We start from the raw sequence: 16,463 nt of genomic DNA, 5'->3' as shown, positions 1-16,463 counted from the left end.
TAGTTAAATATTATTACCCTGAATTGTTCTTTGTCCTTTTCCATAGTCAACCTAAACATTATGATACAATGATCACTGTCCCCTAAATGCTCTCCTACTGATACTTGATCCACTTGGCCCACCTCATTACAAAGGAACAGGTCTAGCGGTGCCTCCTTTCCCATTGGACGAGCAACATACTGTTGTAGAAAATCTTCCTGCGAGGATATTCATCCCAGTCTTCCTAAGATGCAACCCATCCATCATGTACAGGTCCCACCTGCCCCAGAACCGGTCCCAATGCCTCAGAAATCTGATGCCCTCCCTCCTACACCAGTTCTCCAGGCACAAATTCAATCGCTCAGTTCTCCTATTCCTTTGCTCACTTTCATGTGGGACTGGGAGTAATCCTGAAATTACTGTTTTTGAGGTCCTGTTTTTTAATCTCCTTCCTAGCTCCCTAAAATCTGCTTTCAGGACCTCATCCCCCTTCTTATCTGTCATTGGTACCAACATGCTAGTAGTGGGATCAGAAAGTTAAATCTAGGTGAGATTGAAAAGAATTAGATAATTAAAAGGAGGTGCTGGAACAGGGTAGTTCCCATGAAAATTCAGCGACCTGAAATGTTAACTTTTCTCTCTCCACAGATGCTGCCTGAACTGCTGAGTGTTTCCAAACATTTTCTGTTTTTATTTGCAGTCAAAATCCTTGACAATTTAGGAGAAGCTCAAAAATCATTTCAACCCATTTAGCAGCCAAGGTTGAAGGGAGACAACATTAAGAAGTGACAGGCAACACTTAAAAGGAAAGGAAACCCAAGGTGCAGCTGCCCAGGGCCTGAGCTTCTTTGATAGCTGCTAAAATGGAGGTGACACTAAATGAGTTGGCTTGGTAGATGTGACTTTTTGCCATTCTATACAACAATTAACATTGCAGCACATCTGGAAAGAAGCAGAGGCAAGTTTAAGGCATCATCTGACTGTTACTGTCACTGCCTCTGGCAGTCCTGTGGATTCATGTTAGCTGTAAGTGTCCTTGCAGCAGATGATATAGCTCTGCATCTGATGCAAAAATGCAAAAGGTATTCAGTGTGGAAATGCTCAAAAATCTTTTTAATATGTGATTTCTCATTATTATTCTCTTTCTGCAATGGTGGTTGTCAATTTTATTGTCTATTGGAAAAGTTAAATTCAGCAGCATTTTCATGTAGTTAACTACTAGGAAGGGGGTTAAGAATTGGAAACAGCAGAGATAGCTGCCTGTCATTTTCAATGCACTCATGGTGGAGTTCTCCAAATCCATGAGTTACCTCACCGAGATTCAGAAGGAAGCTAAGAAAACTCACCTTACTGATAATCATGCAGCTCAAATGTCAGTCGATGCTGGGACTTTTATCCTGACTCGCATGGCGAATGGTCAAGTATTCAACAGTTGACCAACTGTGATGCTACAACAATTAGACCCCTTGCCATGCATAAATTAATTTCATAAACAAACAAAATGGGAAAGGAAATTAAATCATGCTTCTGCAAAGCCTACTGTATTTAAAAAAAAACATATAAAGTTATGTCAGGTCTTTTTACCACCCAACATATCACAGATGACTTCAGTTGGCCTTGGAAACCAATTTATTCCTATATTGCCTATTTGGTAGCAACATTAGATTGTAGGTTATGCAGGTGCTAATTGCCATCCAGGATGGTAAAAGGCAATAGAAGCAATTCATTGAGCAACACATCATGGCTGCAAATTTCCACGGGGTTTTCCCCATCTCCTGCATAACTTGAGTAGGAGATTGTAGAAACTTTGTTGAAATGGGAGAAGAACTTGTTCAGGAAATTCTAGCAGCCATTTATGACTAAGGGTACAGTCATACTGCCACTTTTGCAGGGGTGGATCAGTACAGAAATTAAAAATAGATTGAGACTTTAGGAAGAGGCTCATGACAATTCCATGGCTAATTGAGTAATACAAACAAAGAGTACACAGAAAATACAGGGGGGAACTAAAAACCTCAGAAAGGCTATGCAGGGTCCGTAAATAAAGACTGCCAGGGAAATGGCAAAGGATTTCATAAACATGTAAGCAATGAATTAAGTAGAGAAAAGGTGGACCAAAGGGAAATGTTTTCATTCAGGAATGGTAGCATGGCGATAAGGTTACTGGACTAGTAATCCAGAGGCCTAGACTTACGCTCTGGAGACTAGAGTTCAAATCCCCACCATATAAAGCTAGTCTCAGTAATGATGGCTATGAAACTGGATTGTGATTAAAAACACATCTAGTTCAACAATGTCCTTTTGGGAAGGAAATATGCCATGCTCTGCTGGTCTGGCCTCTATGTGACTCCAAACTCAAACAAATGTGGTTGACTCTTAACTGTCCTCTGAAATGGCCTAGCAAGCCACTCAGTTGTATCACACCAACACAGAAAAGTCAAACAAGAATAAAGCAGAATGGACAACTTGGCATCGAATATAATAAAGGCACAACCTGTCTAGTCGACTCTGCAAAGTCCTCCTCACGAACATGACTTGCGCCAAAATTGGGAAAGCTGTCCCACAGACCAGTTAAGCATCAGCCTGACATAGTCATACTCACAGAATCATACATTACAATCAATGTCCCAGACTCTTCAAACACCTTCAGCAAAACGGACAGACCAGAGGTGGTATACAGTTTGGAGGGAGTGGCACTGGAGTCCTCAACATTTACTTCAAACATAGACAAGGGAAACCTCCTGCTGATTACTCCCTACCACCCTCCCTCAGCTGATGAATCAGTGCTCCTCCATGTTGAACACCATTTGGAAGAAGCACTGAGGAGCGCAAGGGCATAGAATGTACTCTGGGTTGAGGAATTTCAATGTCCATTACCAAAAGTGGCTTGGTAGCACCATTATTGGCAGAGTCCTGAAGGGCATATTTGCTAGACTGGATCTGCAGCAGGTGGTGACAGAACCAACATAAGAGAAATATCTACTTTCCCTCATCCTCACAAATCGACCTGTCACAGAAACATTTGTCCATGACAGTATTGGTAAGAGTAATCACTGAACAGTCCTTGTGGAGACGAAGTCCCATTTACACACTGAGGGGCACCCTCAATCCCGCTGTGTGGCACTACCACTGTGCTAAATGGGATAGATTCAGAACAGATCAGCCAGCTCAAGCCTGGGCATCCAGGAGGCAGTGTGGGCCATCAGCAGCAGCAGAATTGTACTTCACCACAATCTGTAACCTCATGGCCTGGCATATCCTTCACTCTACCATTACCATCAAGCCAAGGCACCAACCCTGGTCCAATGAGGAGTGTAGGGTAGCATGGCAGGAGCAGCACCAGGCATACCTGAAAATGAGGTACCAACCTGAAGCTACAGCACAGGACAGCATGCATGCTAAACAGAAGAAGCCTGCTAGAGACAGAGCTAAATGATCCCACAACCAACAGATCAGATCAAAGCTCTGTAGTCCTGCCACATATAGTCATGAATGGTGGTGGTCAATTAAACAACTAATGGAAGGAGAAGTCTGACAGACAGATTTTTGATCTACAAGAGAGTCAAGGCTTATGGGGGCAGGCAGAAAAATGGAGTTAAGGCCACAATCAGAAACCATGATGTAATTGAATGGCAGAGCAGGCTCGAGGGGCTGAATGGCCTACTCCTAGGCGCGTATCCATTGTCTCTCGAGATAAGGAGGCCCAAAAGAAAAGAAAAGAATCCACAAAAAACAGGACAAATCCAGAAGTGGGACTGTTCACTGATGATTGTACAGTATTCAGTACCATTCACAACTCCTCAGATACTGAAATAGCCATGCCCACATGCATGTACAACATTCAAGCTTGGGCTAATAAATGGCAAGTAACATTCATGCCACAATAGTGTCAGCCTAGATTTTTGTGCTCAAGTTGGGAGTGGGGTTTGAACCTATACCCTTCTGACTGAGGGGAAAGAGTGCTACCAACTGAACCATGACTGACAGAAAGGTCAAACTATAGGTTTTCTCTAAATCTCTAAAACATTCCTGAATATAAAATTGGGACAGCATTCCAAGGTAACAACTAGGATTGAAAAGGAGAAATAATTAAAACAAGAAACTGCAGACCACTCAGTACAACATTGGCAGTAGGCAAGCTTCTAAAAACCATAATAAGGGATAAACTTGACATTCATTTAGAAAGACATAGGTTAATTAAAAATGGTTAGCAGATTTTTGTGAAAACATCATGTCTGACAATTTTAATGGAGTTCTTTGGGGAGATAAAAGAACATATTGACAAAATCACTCCTGTGATACGCTGTATTTGGCGCTGCATTGGAGATTTATTGATATAACAAAGGTGTTATTAAAGGGAATTGAATGCAGGACAAACAACAGTGGAGTATAAACAGTGGTGTCTCCCAGGGTTAGTGTTAGGACCATTTCCCTTCTTAATACATATAAATGATGTACAGTCCAGTATAGGGGACACAATATCAAATGTAAAGATGATAGGGAGCATAGCTCCCTATGAAGACCACTGTGGGAGGACAGTTCAAGATGAGATGGACAGATTAGTAGCTTGAGCAGTTGGATTTCATGAAATTTAATGTAGAGGAATGTGAGATTATGTATTTAAGAAGAAAGAATGAGAGGAAATATATATTAAACTGTAAAACACTGAAAGGAGTAGAACAGCAGAAAGATTAGGTTCACATGAACGTAAATCGTAAAAAGTGGGAGGACAAGTTGATAAAGCTGTAAATCCTAGGCTTTATAAGTGAAACATAGATGATCAAAGTAGAAAGATGGTGGTAAATCTATACAAACTGCCACAGTTAGAATATTAGAAATTCCTCAATATTTTGAGTGTGAAAATTATACAAACTGAGTGCGTGAGATGGTTTTGGGGGTAGGGGCGGGCATGATTTTGGCAGCACCTGCTTCTACCGGGTTTCTATCTCTTTCTGGCCTCAGCCTGAAATAAAAATGTGAATGGGAGAGCAGTTCTTCCACCCACACCCCTTTAGTCATGGTGTCATTAAGAGAGTTAGGACTTGGGGGGCGGACATTCCCTTCAAAAATCCAACCACTTTCACTATTCAAAAAGCCAACATGAAATATGCCTGCTATGCAGAAACTTAAGTATAGCACAGAGTAAGTTTTTCTTATGGCAATTGACCTCAGAGAAATCAATAGCCATTGGGAACACAGAAGCAGAGCACTTCTGAATGTTTTAACGTTTTATTCTTTTTTCGGCCACAATAGATCACGCGCCCAACAGAGCAGCAAAGTGCTTGCCCCTTTTATGTAGATAATCCTATCCCAATAGCTTAAAGGAATTGGACAAATATTTGAAAAATAATGGTTTAAAAAGATATGAGAAAAGTACAGGGAAGTGAGACAAAGGGGAAAATGTTGTCAAAATGAGACCAAGCGTAGTTCTTTTGGAGAACGGACTCAGGTATAATGGGTCAAATGGCTTCCTCTGGGCAGTAGAATGATTCGGTGAAGGAGCCTTTAAGGTCTGATTAACTGAATAACATCACATAAAGGAATATACTCTTTTTACTAACAATGTTTTGAAGACTCAGTCATCAGTTGCTAAGAAGATGATACCTCCTACAGGTTTGCTTGCAATGCTGGCCACATACATAGGAAGGCACATTAATGATGTAGCAAAATAGGCAAAGCACAATTAAATATCTAAAGCTGCATTTTACCAAAACGTATTATTGCAGCAACTAAAGTCTTTTGGACTTTACAGCATTATAACATTGGGGTAAATTTTAAACATGCTGATCTGATGTAAAACTGACATTGCAGATCAGCTGCCCATTAGAGAAACTACCCGATTTTCATATCCATTGGAATGAGAATGTAGTTTGTATAATGAGCAGGTGATTTGCAATGCCACTTTAAAATCTGAGCAGCAAAATAAAAGTATCATATGGTTTTTAATCTGATCTCTCTTCAAACATGTGTAACATTTTTTTTCCAAGAAAGAAGACTTGAGAACTTAGTGCTTATAAAGGTGAGAGAATTGATGGGAAATGAAATATTCTAATGCAGATACACCCAGGCCAGGCATAATACAGTTAGATGCAAAGTGAAGCTTCCTTTGCCCTGCCCTAATAATGTATGCGAGCACTGAATTCAGCAAAGCACCCCTTACAGCAGCACAGTGAATTTTTTTTTTCACAGCAGCTATCCATGTGACCCTTCTAGGTTGCATTGCCGACTTAGTACTGTCTAGTGACATATTAAGGGTAGCTTTACATAGAAACATAGAAAATAGGAGCAGGAGTAATACCCTGTTCTTGCTTTCTCCCCGTATCCCTTGATTCCTTTAGCCCCAAGAACTATATCTAACTCTTTCTTGAATATATTTAATGATTTGGCCTCAACTGTTTTCTGTGGTAGAGAATCCCACAGGTTCACCACTCTCTGGGTGAAGAAATCCCTCCTCATCTCAGTCCTAAATGGCTTACCCCTTATCCTTAGATTGTGACCCCTGGACCTGGACACCCCCACCATCGGGAACATCCTTCCTGCATCTAGTCTGTCCAGTCCTGTTAGAATTTTGTAGGTTTCTATGAGATCCCCTCTCATTCTTCTAAACTCTAGCGAATACAAGCCTAATCAACCCAATCTCTCTTCATACGTCTGTCCTGCCATCCCAGGAATCAGTCTGATGAAACTTTGCTGCACTCCCTCCATAGCAAGAACATCCTTCCTCAGATAAGAAGACCAAAACTGCACACAATATTCCAGATGTTGTCTCACCAAGGCCTTGTATAATTGCAGCAAGACATCCTTGCTCCTGTACTCAAATCCTCTTGTTATGAAGGCCAACAAACCATTTGCCTTCTTAACTGCCTGCTGCACCTGCATGTTTACTTTCAGCGACTGGTGCACAAGGACACCCAGGTCTCGCTGCACCTCCCCCATTCCCAATCTATTGCCGTTCAGATAATAAGCTGCTTTTCTGTTTTTGCCACCAAAGTGGTAAATTTAAGCTCACTAAGAACTAGGTTAAGACTGCCCCAATTCATTTCGCATATAACAAAGGAAATCTTTGGTGTAATAATCTGTCCAGTCACCTCAACACATTTTAAAAAATTCTTTGTTCCACTTTATCCCCTCAAAGGCAGAGCTCCCAAGTGTGTCAGCACTAATCAAACAGAGGTGGCTTCAGTGAATTGGACTCGTCCGCAGGATGGAAAACAGTCGCAAACCAGAGGACCTACTGTATGGTGAGTTAGCTGGAGCCAGACGACCAGTGGGGCACCCAAAGCTCGGCTTCCAGGATGCTTGCAAGCATGACATGAAGGCCCTAAATGTCGACTATTGCACCCGGGAGTCACTAGCTGGTGAAAGAGGGAAATGGCAACACATCCTGTGGACTGGTGTGCACTACCATGATGACCAGTCGCTACAGCAGCTTGGCAACAGGCGTCAACATTAAAAACAACAACTCACAGTATCACGTGTGGAACTTGTGGCAGAACCTGCCTCTCAAGGATTGGCCTTCACAGCTATTGGCAAAGGTGCACCAAGAGAAGACACCCCACCTAAATGGATTGTTTGCTGCGTGCCCATTACCTTTCATAGATGGAAGGATGCCAACCAAAAATGTTCCACTATCATGAAAGATATTTGCTTTATCTTCTGATATAACATTTCTTTTCCAATAAGTTATTAGTAAAATTAAATACATCTTACCTACTCTTTTGTTGTTTTCTGTTCTCTCCATTGCATTGTGCTCTGGTGATTCATGCTTGGATTTTGTGATACTCATTTGCAATTGCTGGCCATTTACTTTATTAAATGAAACTGCCCCACCATAGTGCTTGTGAGCAGAATTTAAACCATCTTTCAACACAGTATCAGATGATCTGCTCTTCCACTCCTTTATTGTTACGTATATGGACCCAGCTATCATCATGGTAATGGAAAGAACAACAACAAACCTGATTTAGAAAAAAGATAGTAAGAAACATTGTCCATGTAACCACAAATGTGCAATGTTAAGTTATAAGATACAGTATTTGTGTAACACGTACATACAAATGCCAGCAAAGGCATCAATGTAAGGAGTGTTATTTTGGCAATGGACACTTTTCACTCTGTACGTATTGTTGGTCACAAGGAATGATAGTATTGGCGAAGGAGATATGAAAGACCTGTTCTGGTACTTGAAAATACCTGAAAAGTAGAAAGTAAAAAAACTAAAGGTAAAATATTTAGCAATAGAAATTTATATTTGACACAATGAGATTTAACAAGAATCATAAACTAATCACAACTTGTACTGTCCACATTTACACTTAAAAGCAGGAGAGTAGACAGTAGTAATGCTGGCAGCATGCCAGATTGCTGCATAAATCTGCAAGTTTAGAACATAGCTTCTGTAAATGTCTCAGTTGGTAGCTGCACTGGCTAATATAAAATTGAGCTATAAAGAGCAATGAGGTCCCAGGCTTGATCCTAGGTCTGTGCTATACTTAATTCAGCACTCCTGGGATGGGGTGGGGTGGGGTTGTTGGAGATGACAGGGGACAGTTTCTCTTTCATGATTGCTATCCCATAATCTCTGCCAGAAAGTGTAAATCTTTCACATTTCATGGTGTGTTATATTACTCATTATGTCCTTATGAGGTGCTCCTGGTACATTCTGTCTACCTAGTAATGGCTTCAGACCCCATTTGTCAGTTGTCTAATGATCAACCAGTGACTATCCTCTTTGGATGAGGGGGAGATAGGTGGGATCTCTTTGACTTCAACCCTATGTTACAGAATCAGTAATCCAATATATGGGTTATCTCCTCCCTTCCTCCTCTTTCTCTGCTCACCATATCGCTGGTGGCAAAGGCTGTGCCCTCATAATGGCGAGTTTGTGCAGCCTTTAGCAGACTACCACTAATTTGATTCTAATAGTGGGTGTATTTTTAACCCAAACTTCAAGTTAACTGTTAGTTCAAACAGCTTCTGTCTGCTGGTATAAACTCCATCCCCCGACCTTACCTTGTGAGCTCTGGTAAAGATCTGGACAAGATCTGTGGGTTGATAGGTAAATTGGCCATTGTGAAAATTGCCCCTATTGTAGGTAGGTGGTAGAAGAATTGAGGGAAGGTGGGGATGGGAGAGGAAAAAATGGGATTAATGTAGGATTAGTATGAATGGGTGGTTGATGGTCGACACAGACTCGGCGGGCCGAAGGGCCTGTTTCAGTGCTGTATCTCTCTATGACTCTAAAATAGTCACTAGACTAGTAATCCAGAGGCTGGGCCTAATGCTCTGGGGACATAGGTTCAAATCCCAACACAGCAGTTGGTGAAATTTGAATTCAATTAATAATTTAAAAATCTAGAATTAAAAGCTACTCAAAAGTGGCCATGAAGCCATTATCGATTGTTGTAAAAACCCATCTGGTTCACGAATGTCCTTTAGCACTGCCATCCCTACCTGGTCTGGCCTACATGTAACTCCAGTCCCACGGCAATGTGGTTGATTCTTACATGCCCTCTGAACTGGCCTAGCAAGCCACTCAGTTGTATTAAACCACTACAATGTGCAAGAAAAGGAATGAAACCGGACGGACCACCCAGCATTGATCTAGGTACCGGAAACAACAATGGCAAACCGAGCCCTGTCGACCCTGCAAAGTCCTCCTCACTTACATCTGGGGGCTTGTGCCAAAATTGGGAGAGCTGTCCCACAGACTAGTCAGGCAACATCCTGACATAGTCATACTCACAGAATCATTGTTTACTGACACCATCATCACCATCCCTGGGTATGCCCAGTCCCACTGACAGAACAGACCCAGCAGAGATGGTGGAACAGTGGTATATAGTTAGGAGGGAGTTGCCCTGGGAGTCCTCAAAATTGACTGTGGATCCCATGAATTCTCATGGCACTAGGTCAAACATGGGCAAGGAAACCTCATGCTGATTACCACCTACTGCTCCCCTCAGCTGATAAATCAGTATTCCTCCATGTTGAACATCAATTTGAAGAAGCACTGAGGATAGGAAGAGCACAAAATGTACTCTTGGGTGGGGGACTTCAATGTCCATCTTGGCCTCCTTCTGAGGTCCCCAGCATAACAGATACCAGTCTTCAGCCAATCCGATTCACTCCATGCGATATCAAGAAACGGTTGAAGGCACTGGATACTGCAAAGGCTATGGGCCCTGAAAACATTCCAGCAATGGTACTGAAGACTTGTGCTCCAGAACTAGCCGCGCCCCTAGCCAAGCTGTTTCAATACAGCTACAACACTATCCGGCAATGTGGAAAATTACTCAAGTATGTCCTGCACACTAAAAGCAAGACAAATCCAACCCGGCCAATTACTGCCCATCAGTCAACTCTCGATCATCAGCAAAGTGATGCAAGGGGTCATGGCCAGTGCTATCAAGCAGCACATGCTCAGTTATAATCTGCTCACTGATGCTCCATTTGGGTTCAGTCAGGGCCACTCAGCTCCTGACCTCATTACAGCCTTTGTTTAAACATGGAAGAGCTGAACTCCAGAGGTGAAGTGAGAGTGACTGCCCCTGACATCAACGCAGTATTTGACCAAGTATGGCATCAAGGAGTCCTAACAAAACTGGAGTCAATGGGAATCAGGGGGAAATGTCCCCACTGGTTGCAGTCATACCTAGCACAAAGGAAAAGGGTCGTGGTTGTTGGAGGTCAATCATCTCCAGGACATCACTGCAGGAGTTCCTCAGTGTAGTGTCCTATGCCCAGCAATCTTCAGCTGTTTCATCAATGACCTTCCCTCCAACATAAGGTCTGAAGTAGGAATGTTCACTGATGATTGCACAATGTTCAGCACCATTCAGGATTCCTCAGATAATGAAGCAGCCCATGCCCACATGCAGCAAGACTTGGACAACAACATCCAGGCTTGGACTGATAGGTGGCAAGTAACATTCACGCCACACAAGTGCCAGGCAATGACCATCCCCAATAAGAGGGAATCTAACCATCCCCTCTTGATGTTCAATGGCATTACCATCGCTGAATCCCTAACTATCAACATTCTTCGGGTTACTATTGACCAGAAACTGAACTGGACCAGCCACGTAAATACTGTGGCTACAAAAGCAGGTCAGAAGCTGGGAATTCTGTGGTGACTAACTCACCTCCTGACTCCCCAAAGCCTGTCCACCATCTACAAGGCACAAGTTAGGAGTGCGATGGAATACTCTCCATTTGCCTGGATGGATGCAGCTCTAACAACACTCAGGAAGCTTGACACCATCCAGGACAAAGCAGCCTGCTTGATTGGCACCCCATCCACCACCTTCAACATTCGCTCCCTTCACCACTGACGCACAGTGGCAGCAGTGTGTACCATCTACAAGATGTACTGCAGCAATGCAACAAGGCTCCTTAGACAGCACCTTCCAAAGCCGTGACCTCTACCACCTAGAAGGACAAGGACAGCAGATGCATGGGAACACCACCACCTACAAGTTCCCCTCAAAACCACACACCATCATGACTTGGAACTATATTGCCATTCCTTCAATGTTGCTGGGTCAAAATCCTGAATCTCCCTTCCTAACAGCACTGTGGGTGTACCTACCCCACATGGATGGCAGCAGTTCAAGAAGGCAGCTCGCCACCACCTTCTCAAGGGCAATTAGGGATGGGTAATAAATGTTGGCCTAGCCAGCGACATCCACATCCCACGAACGAATAAAAAAAACTATACATTTATAGGATGGATCTAGTCTGGCTCCTTCTCCCCATGAAGGTGTGTTCCTCAGATGTATGTTAACTAAGAGCCAAGCTAAGACTTGACAAAAAAAACCTCTAGTGAGAACAGGTGACACTGATGCTACATGTGTGTACTATATTATAAGATACATTCATTCTTACCAAGCCGTTCAAGTATCATTATATCTTCATTCTTACAAGAACTGGGCACACAAATAGCAACATTATAATCAATCTTGCCCTATTCAAAACAAAGAAATGTTATTGCAAGGTCAGTTCAACAAGCAGCAAACATATTTCATTAAAGGGCTTTGATATACCTGTTGAACTGTCAGTTTACAATATTGTCCACTAAATTTTCCAGAAGGAGTTTGAGCTGAGGTACATTCGCTGTAGGACCCCAATTGATCAATATTTCCATGTAGAATATTGCTGCCTTCTTTTCCAATGGAATCATACACTGAATTTCCCAAGAGAAAAAATACCTTTATTATGTATTGATAAGGACATCATTTCTTTCACATGAACAAATTCAGAATGTTGCAATCAGCCTAAAGACATGTAACATGAGTCTAGATGATAGGAAACCACATCTTATTAAAGAAGGACAGATTTGCTGACTGGAGCTTCATTAAACACCACTGTGTGTGGCCTCAGGGGTAGGATAATAACTCATCTGAGATAGCACTTCCTCGCGGATCTATGTACCATTTTAACAACTCATACCATTCTCTGTTCAAGCTTTACAATAAGAGCAGAAAAAGCACTTAAAACATAACGACTGCAGCTAAGTAGGGAGGCATAAAAAATCAGATAAGGTTTCTGTGCAAAACATTGGTAAAGCTACACCTGGAATATTGTGTATAATTTTGGTCACTGTACAACAGTAAAGATATCCAGGCCTTGGTGACTGCAGAAAAGGACAACCAAACTGATATCTAACTTTTTTTTATTCTTTCATGGGATGGGGGTGTCACTGGCAAGGCCAGCATTTATTGCACATCTCTAACTGCCCCTGACAATTGAGTGGCTTGATAGGTCATTTCAGAGAACCATCTTGCTGTGGGTCTGGAGTCATATGTAGGCCAGACCAGGTAAGGACAGCAGATTTCCTTCACTAAAGGGCATTCAGGAACCAGATGGGTTTTTACAACAATCAATGATAATTTCATGGCACCATTACTGAGACTAGCTTCCAATTCCGGGTTTTTATTAATGAATTGAATTTTTTATGAGTTAATTCAATTTAAATGCCATCAGCTGCCATGGTGGGATTTGAACCCCTGTCCCCAGAACATCAGCCTGGGCCTCTGGATTACTAGCTCAATGACATCATCATTACATTACCATCTCACCTTAAGACTTCTGAGCTATGAGGAAATGTTGAAGAGAGACTGGAACTATTTACTCTGGAGAGCAGAAAACTTGGGATAAATATTGGTGAAATACACAAACTTCGTAAGGAAACAGATAAACTGAACCCTAATAATGCACACACATTTTCATCAGCATTGACCTCACACTGTAATTTCACCAAAACCTGCTTGTTTCCAGCCAAAGTTACGGTGGGAGATCAAGACAACCCTCAGGAAATTCAGGGCTAATATACTTATGATTGTCAGAAACTTTAAAATCAAGGGACAGGGGCTCAAGCTGAGAAGAGCTAAGGTGCAATGGGCAGTTCAGATTTAACTACTTAATGCAGAGTATGGTAAAAGACGTGAAAAAGATTGTTCGGGGAAGTTGATGGTGCAAAAAACTTCAGGGAGAATTGGCAAGGAATTCTGAGTGAATGGGTGATTGGGAGATAATAGTTTTCAGGACCAGCCTGAGGGACTGCTTCGACTTTTCTGGTTGTGTGTTTCCTAAATTCCTGTGTAATGTGACTCCCTTGCACAAACTTATTAAAGGAAGGAAATGAATAGGTGCTAGGAGGAAAGGAAAGTAAGAGATTCAGCTATACATCTCGACCTGTAAAACCCACTGTCCTGCAATTCCCAACTGCTGTCACAAAGACCCCCGTCACATTCTGACCCCTGTAGCAAAGAAATGCTACGGTAGATATTTCTCTGAGGTAGACCACTGAGAGCTTGAAAGACAGCATACCTCATGTGCACTGTACTGGTCAGGGAGGATATGCCCTTAAATTCCCCACCTTCTGAGGGATGACTACTGGAGGGACTGCAGTCAGAAAGGCACAATACTACATATATTAGGGATGGACAATAAGAAACACCCACATCCCTTGAACAAATATTGAAAAAAATTCTGGCTGTGCTTCACCATTCGGCCATTGTGGACAACAGTCCAGGAGTTCATAGGCAATATTGATAGGACTTTCAATTTCTGAAAGACTAGGCTTATGTCTATTGGCTCTACTCTTTCATTCTATTCTCTCCCTTCCTTCTTTCTATTTTCTATTCCTTTGAGTTCCCGTCTTTTTTACTCCACTCAATATTCAATAAACTTTGCTTCTTTTTACCTCCTTCACTCCCATGAGATTGTAATTATATTCCATATAATGGTTTGAGAGGGAATTTCTAATTTATGCCCTTGTACATATGTAATCTTAGCTTTTCTATTAATAATTACATATTACTTCACAGGTTATAAAACATATTTAGAGTACTTACTTAATAAGGAGTACTTTTGGGGATTTTCAGACTGAAGGTCTTCAAGAAATTCATTGTTGTCTTCCAGACATTTTGAAGAGAAATTTCTCTCAAAAGTTCTAAATTGGGGCAGGGACAACACAAGCAACATCCAAATCACCAGCATTTTCCTAGTATGTTAAATCATCCTATTGCTGTCCTTTGGATATATACTTATACACTTGAACATTTATGATGTCATTTGACCTCAGGTCTTTATGCTACCATCAAAATGGCTCATCAAAAGATCTATAATTACACCATGGAAATTAAAGGCCTGAAATTGGTTATATTCAAGAGAGAGTATGGAACAAATGCAAATCATTGTAGCTACTCTGCTGAACAGCTGTTCAATTAACAGATACGTATGTCTGTGGGAACAATTTCCTCTTTGAAAGTATAATAAACACAATCCCTTTTCAGTTACACTACTGATTTGTCTCATCACTGCCATGGTCATTGCTTGTGAAAGCAAATTTGTCCAGGTTAGTTCAGTGCTTACGACAAACTGATTTCCAGTGACGACAGTCCCCAATAACCAGTCAGCATCCAGGGGACAAAGGGTCGGTGCCCTGTTAAACTTCAGTTTGGAAATAGATCATTGCAAGGAAATGACCACTGGAAAACATAAAAGAAAATTATTTTAATGTAATTAAGTTAAGGAAAAGCACTTCATATAGCATTTTATCAAGTTCCCACAACTTCTCAAAATTCTACACAACCAATTAATACTTTTGAAAGTACAGTGATTGTTATAATGCTAGAAAACTTGATTGTCTGAGGAATAAGAATTAGAAATTAGATCTCTCCTGTCATCCTGATGGTGCAGTAGCAAATGCATTGTCTGCTGTTGCACTGAGCCAGACATTAAATACATAGTTCTGATGAAGGGTCACTGACCTGAAACGTTAACTCTGCTTCTCTCTCCACAGCTGTTGCCAGAGTATTTCCAGCATTTCTTGTTTTTATTTCAGATTTCCAGCATCTGCAGTATTTTGCTTTTATTAAATACATAGGAATAGGATTGACCCTTTGGCTGATCACATTTGCTCTGCCATTGTATTAGACATCCAATATTGGGTCAGGTTTTGCACTCAGTGGCAAAGCAGAGGCGCAGGCCGCTAACCACGAAGTAAGTGTTGCTGAGGAATCTAGCGATCTCTCTGGCGAGAATTTCCCCTCTATTGCCATGCAGTGGCACTGCATTTGGTTTTAGCTTTCTTTACTGGGCATTCCCAACCTGGAACAGCAGTGATGTCATCAGGCTGTCCAAGCAGCCAATCATATTAAGGGATTTTCACAGAAACGCAAACAGGAAACAAAGGGCAGTGAAAGTAAAATCACTTTTAAAAGCTTTTACATAGAGGAAATTACAGATTGGTTGATACACATGAGGTAAAGGTACAAGCTAAACTATTCTGAAAAAACATTGTATTGAATAAATTAAGAAATTTTAGCTTTAAAAATCTACTAATTAATTATTTAACAGATCTCCATGATTAGAAAATTATTTTTGTTAAAAACACAATTTCACCTGATTAACTGTGATGTGGAAGCAGGAAAGTTGATTTCATGATTGCCAGATCTGGGGAGTGGGTGGGGGGAGGGGAGGGGCGGGTTGTTAGTCGTGTTGAGTGCTGCAGTTATTGTCAAAGAGCCAATAACATTCATGGTCCAGGCTTAAAAATAAGCAATGTTACCAGAGGCACCTTGACACCTTCAGGTGCCTTAAGGAAAGAAAGAATTAAGGAAAGGAAACTGAAACAAAGTAAGGACTTGCATTTTTATAGTGCCATTCATGTTCTCAGGATGTTCAAAAGTGCTCCACATCTAATGGAGAACTTTTGAAATACAGTAACTGCCGTAATGTAGGGAAACACAGCAGCTAACGTGCACGCAGCAAGGCCCCGCTAACTCTAATGTGATAAACGGCCAGATATTCTGCTTTAGTGATGTTGGTTTAAGGATAAATGATGGCCAAGACAATCAGGAAAACGCCCCTCACCTTCTCCAAATAGTCTAATGGAATATTTTATGTTCACCTGAGAGGGTTCATTCATCCAACAATGCAATATTCCTGCCGTATCATACTGAAGTGACAACCTAGAT

The 16,463-nt window shown here is 41.6% G+C and overlaps 1 protein-coding gene across 1 annotated transcript in view; it reads right to left on the bottom strand.

Moving 5' to 3' along the window:
* Positions 1–14,481, bottom strand: part of oacyl (O-acyltransferase like) — a 72,548-nt gene extending 58,067 nt beyond the window's left edge. Inside the window, exons 1-7 of the mRNA XM_068058148.1 lie at positions 14,337–14,481; positions 12,024–12,163; positions 11,866–11,944; positions 8,031–8,172; positions 7,690–7,937; positions 5,816–5,889; positions 3,329–3,353 (exon numbers count right to left, since the gene is read on the bottom strand). Coding sequence (XP_067914249.1) covers positions 3,329–3,353; positions 5,816–5,889; positions 7,690–7,937; positions 8,031–8,172; positions 11,866–11,944; positions 12,024–12,163; positions 14,337–14,481 — 853 coding nt within the window. The remainder of the gene's footprint in view (positions 1–3,328; positions 3,354–5,815; positions 5,890–7,689; positions 7,938–8,030; positions 8,173–11,865; positions 11,945–12,023; positions 12,164–14,336) is intronic.
* Between the last annotated feature and the right edge of the window lie 1,982 nt (positions 14,482–16,463).

Source organism: Heterodontus francisci, chromosome 1, assembly GCF_036365525.1.
Source record: "Heterodontus francisci isolate sHetFra1 chromosome 1, sHetFra1.hap1, whole genome shotgun sequence".
Classification (NCBI taxonomy): Eukaryota; Metazoa; Chordata; class Chondrichthyes; order Heterodontiformes; family Heterodontidae; genus Heterodontus; species Heterodontus francisci.
This window is presented reverse-complemented; position numbering and strand designations above follow the sequence as displayed.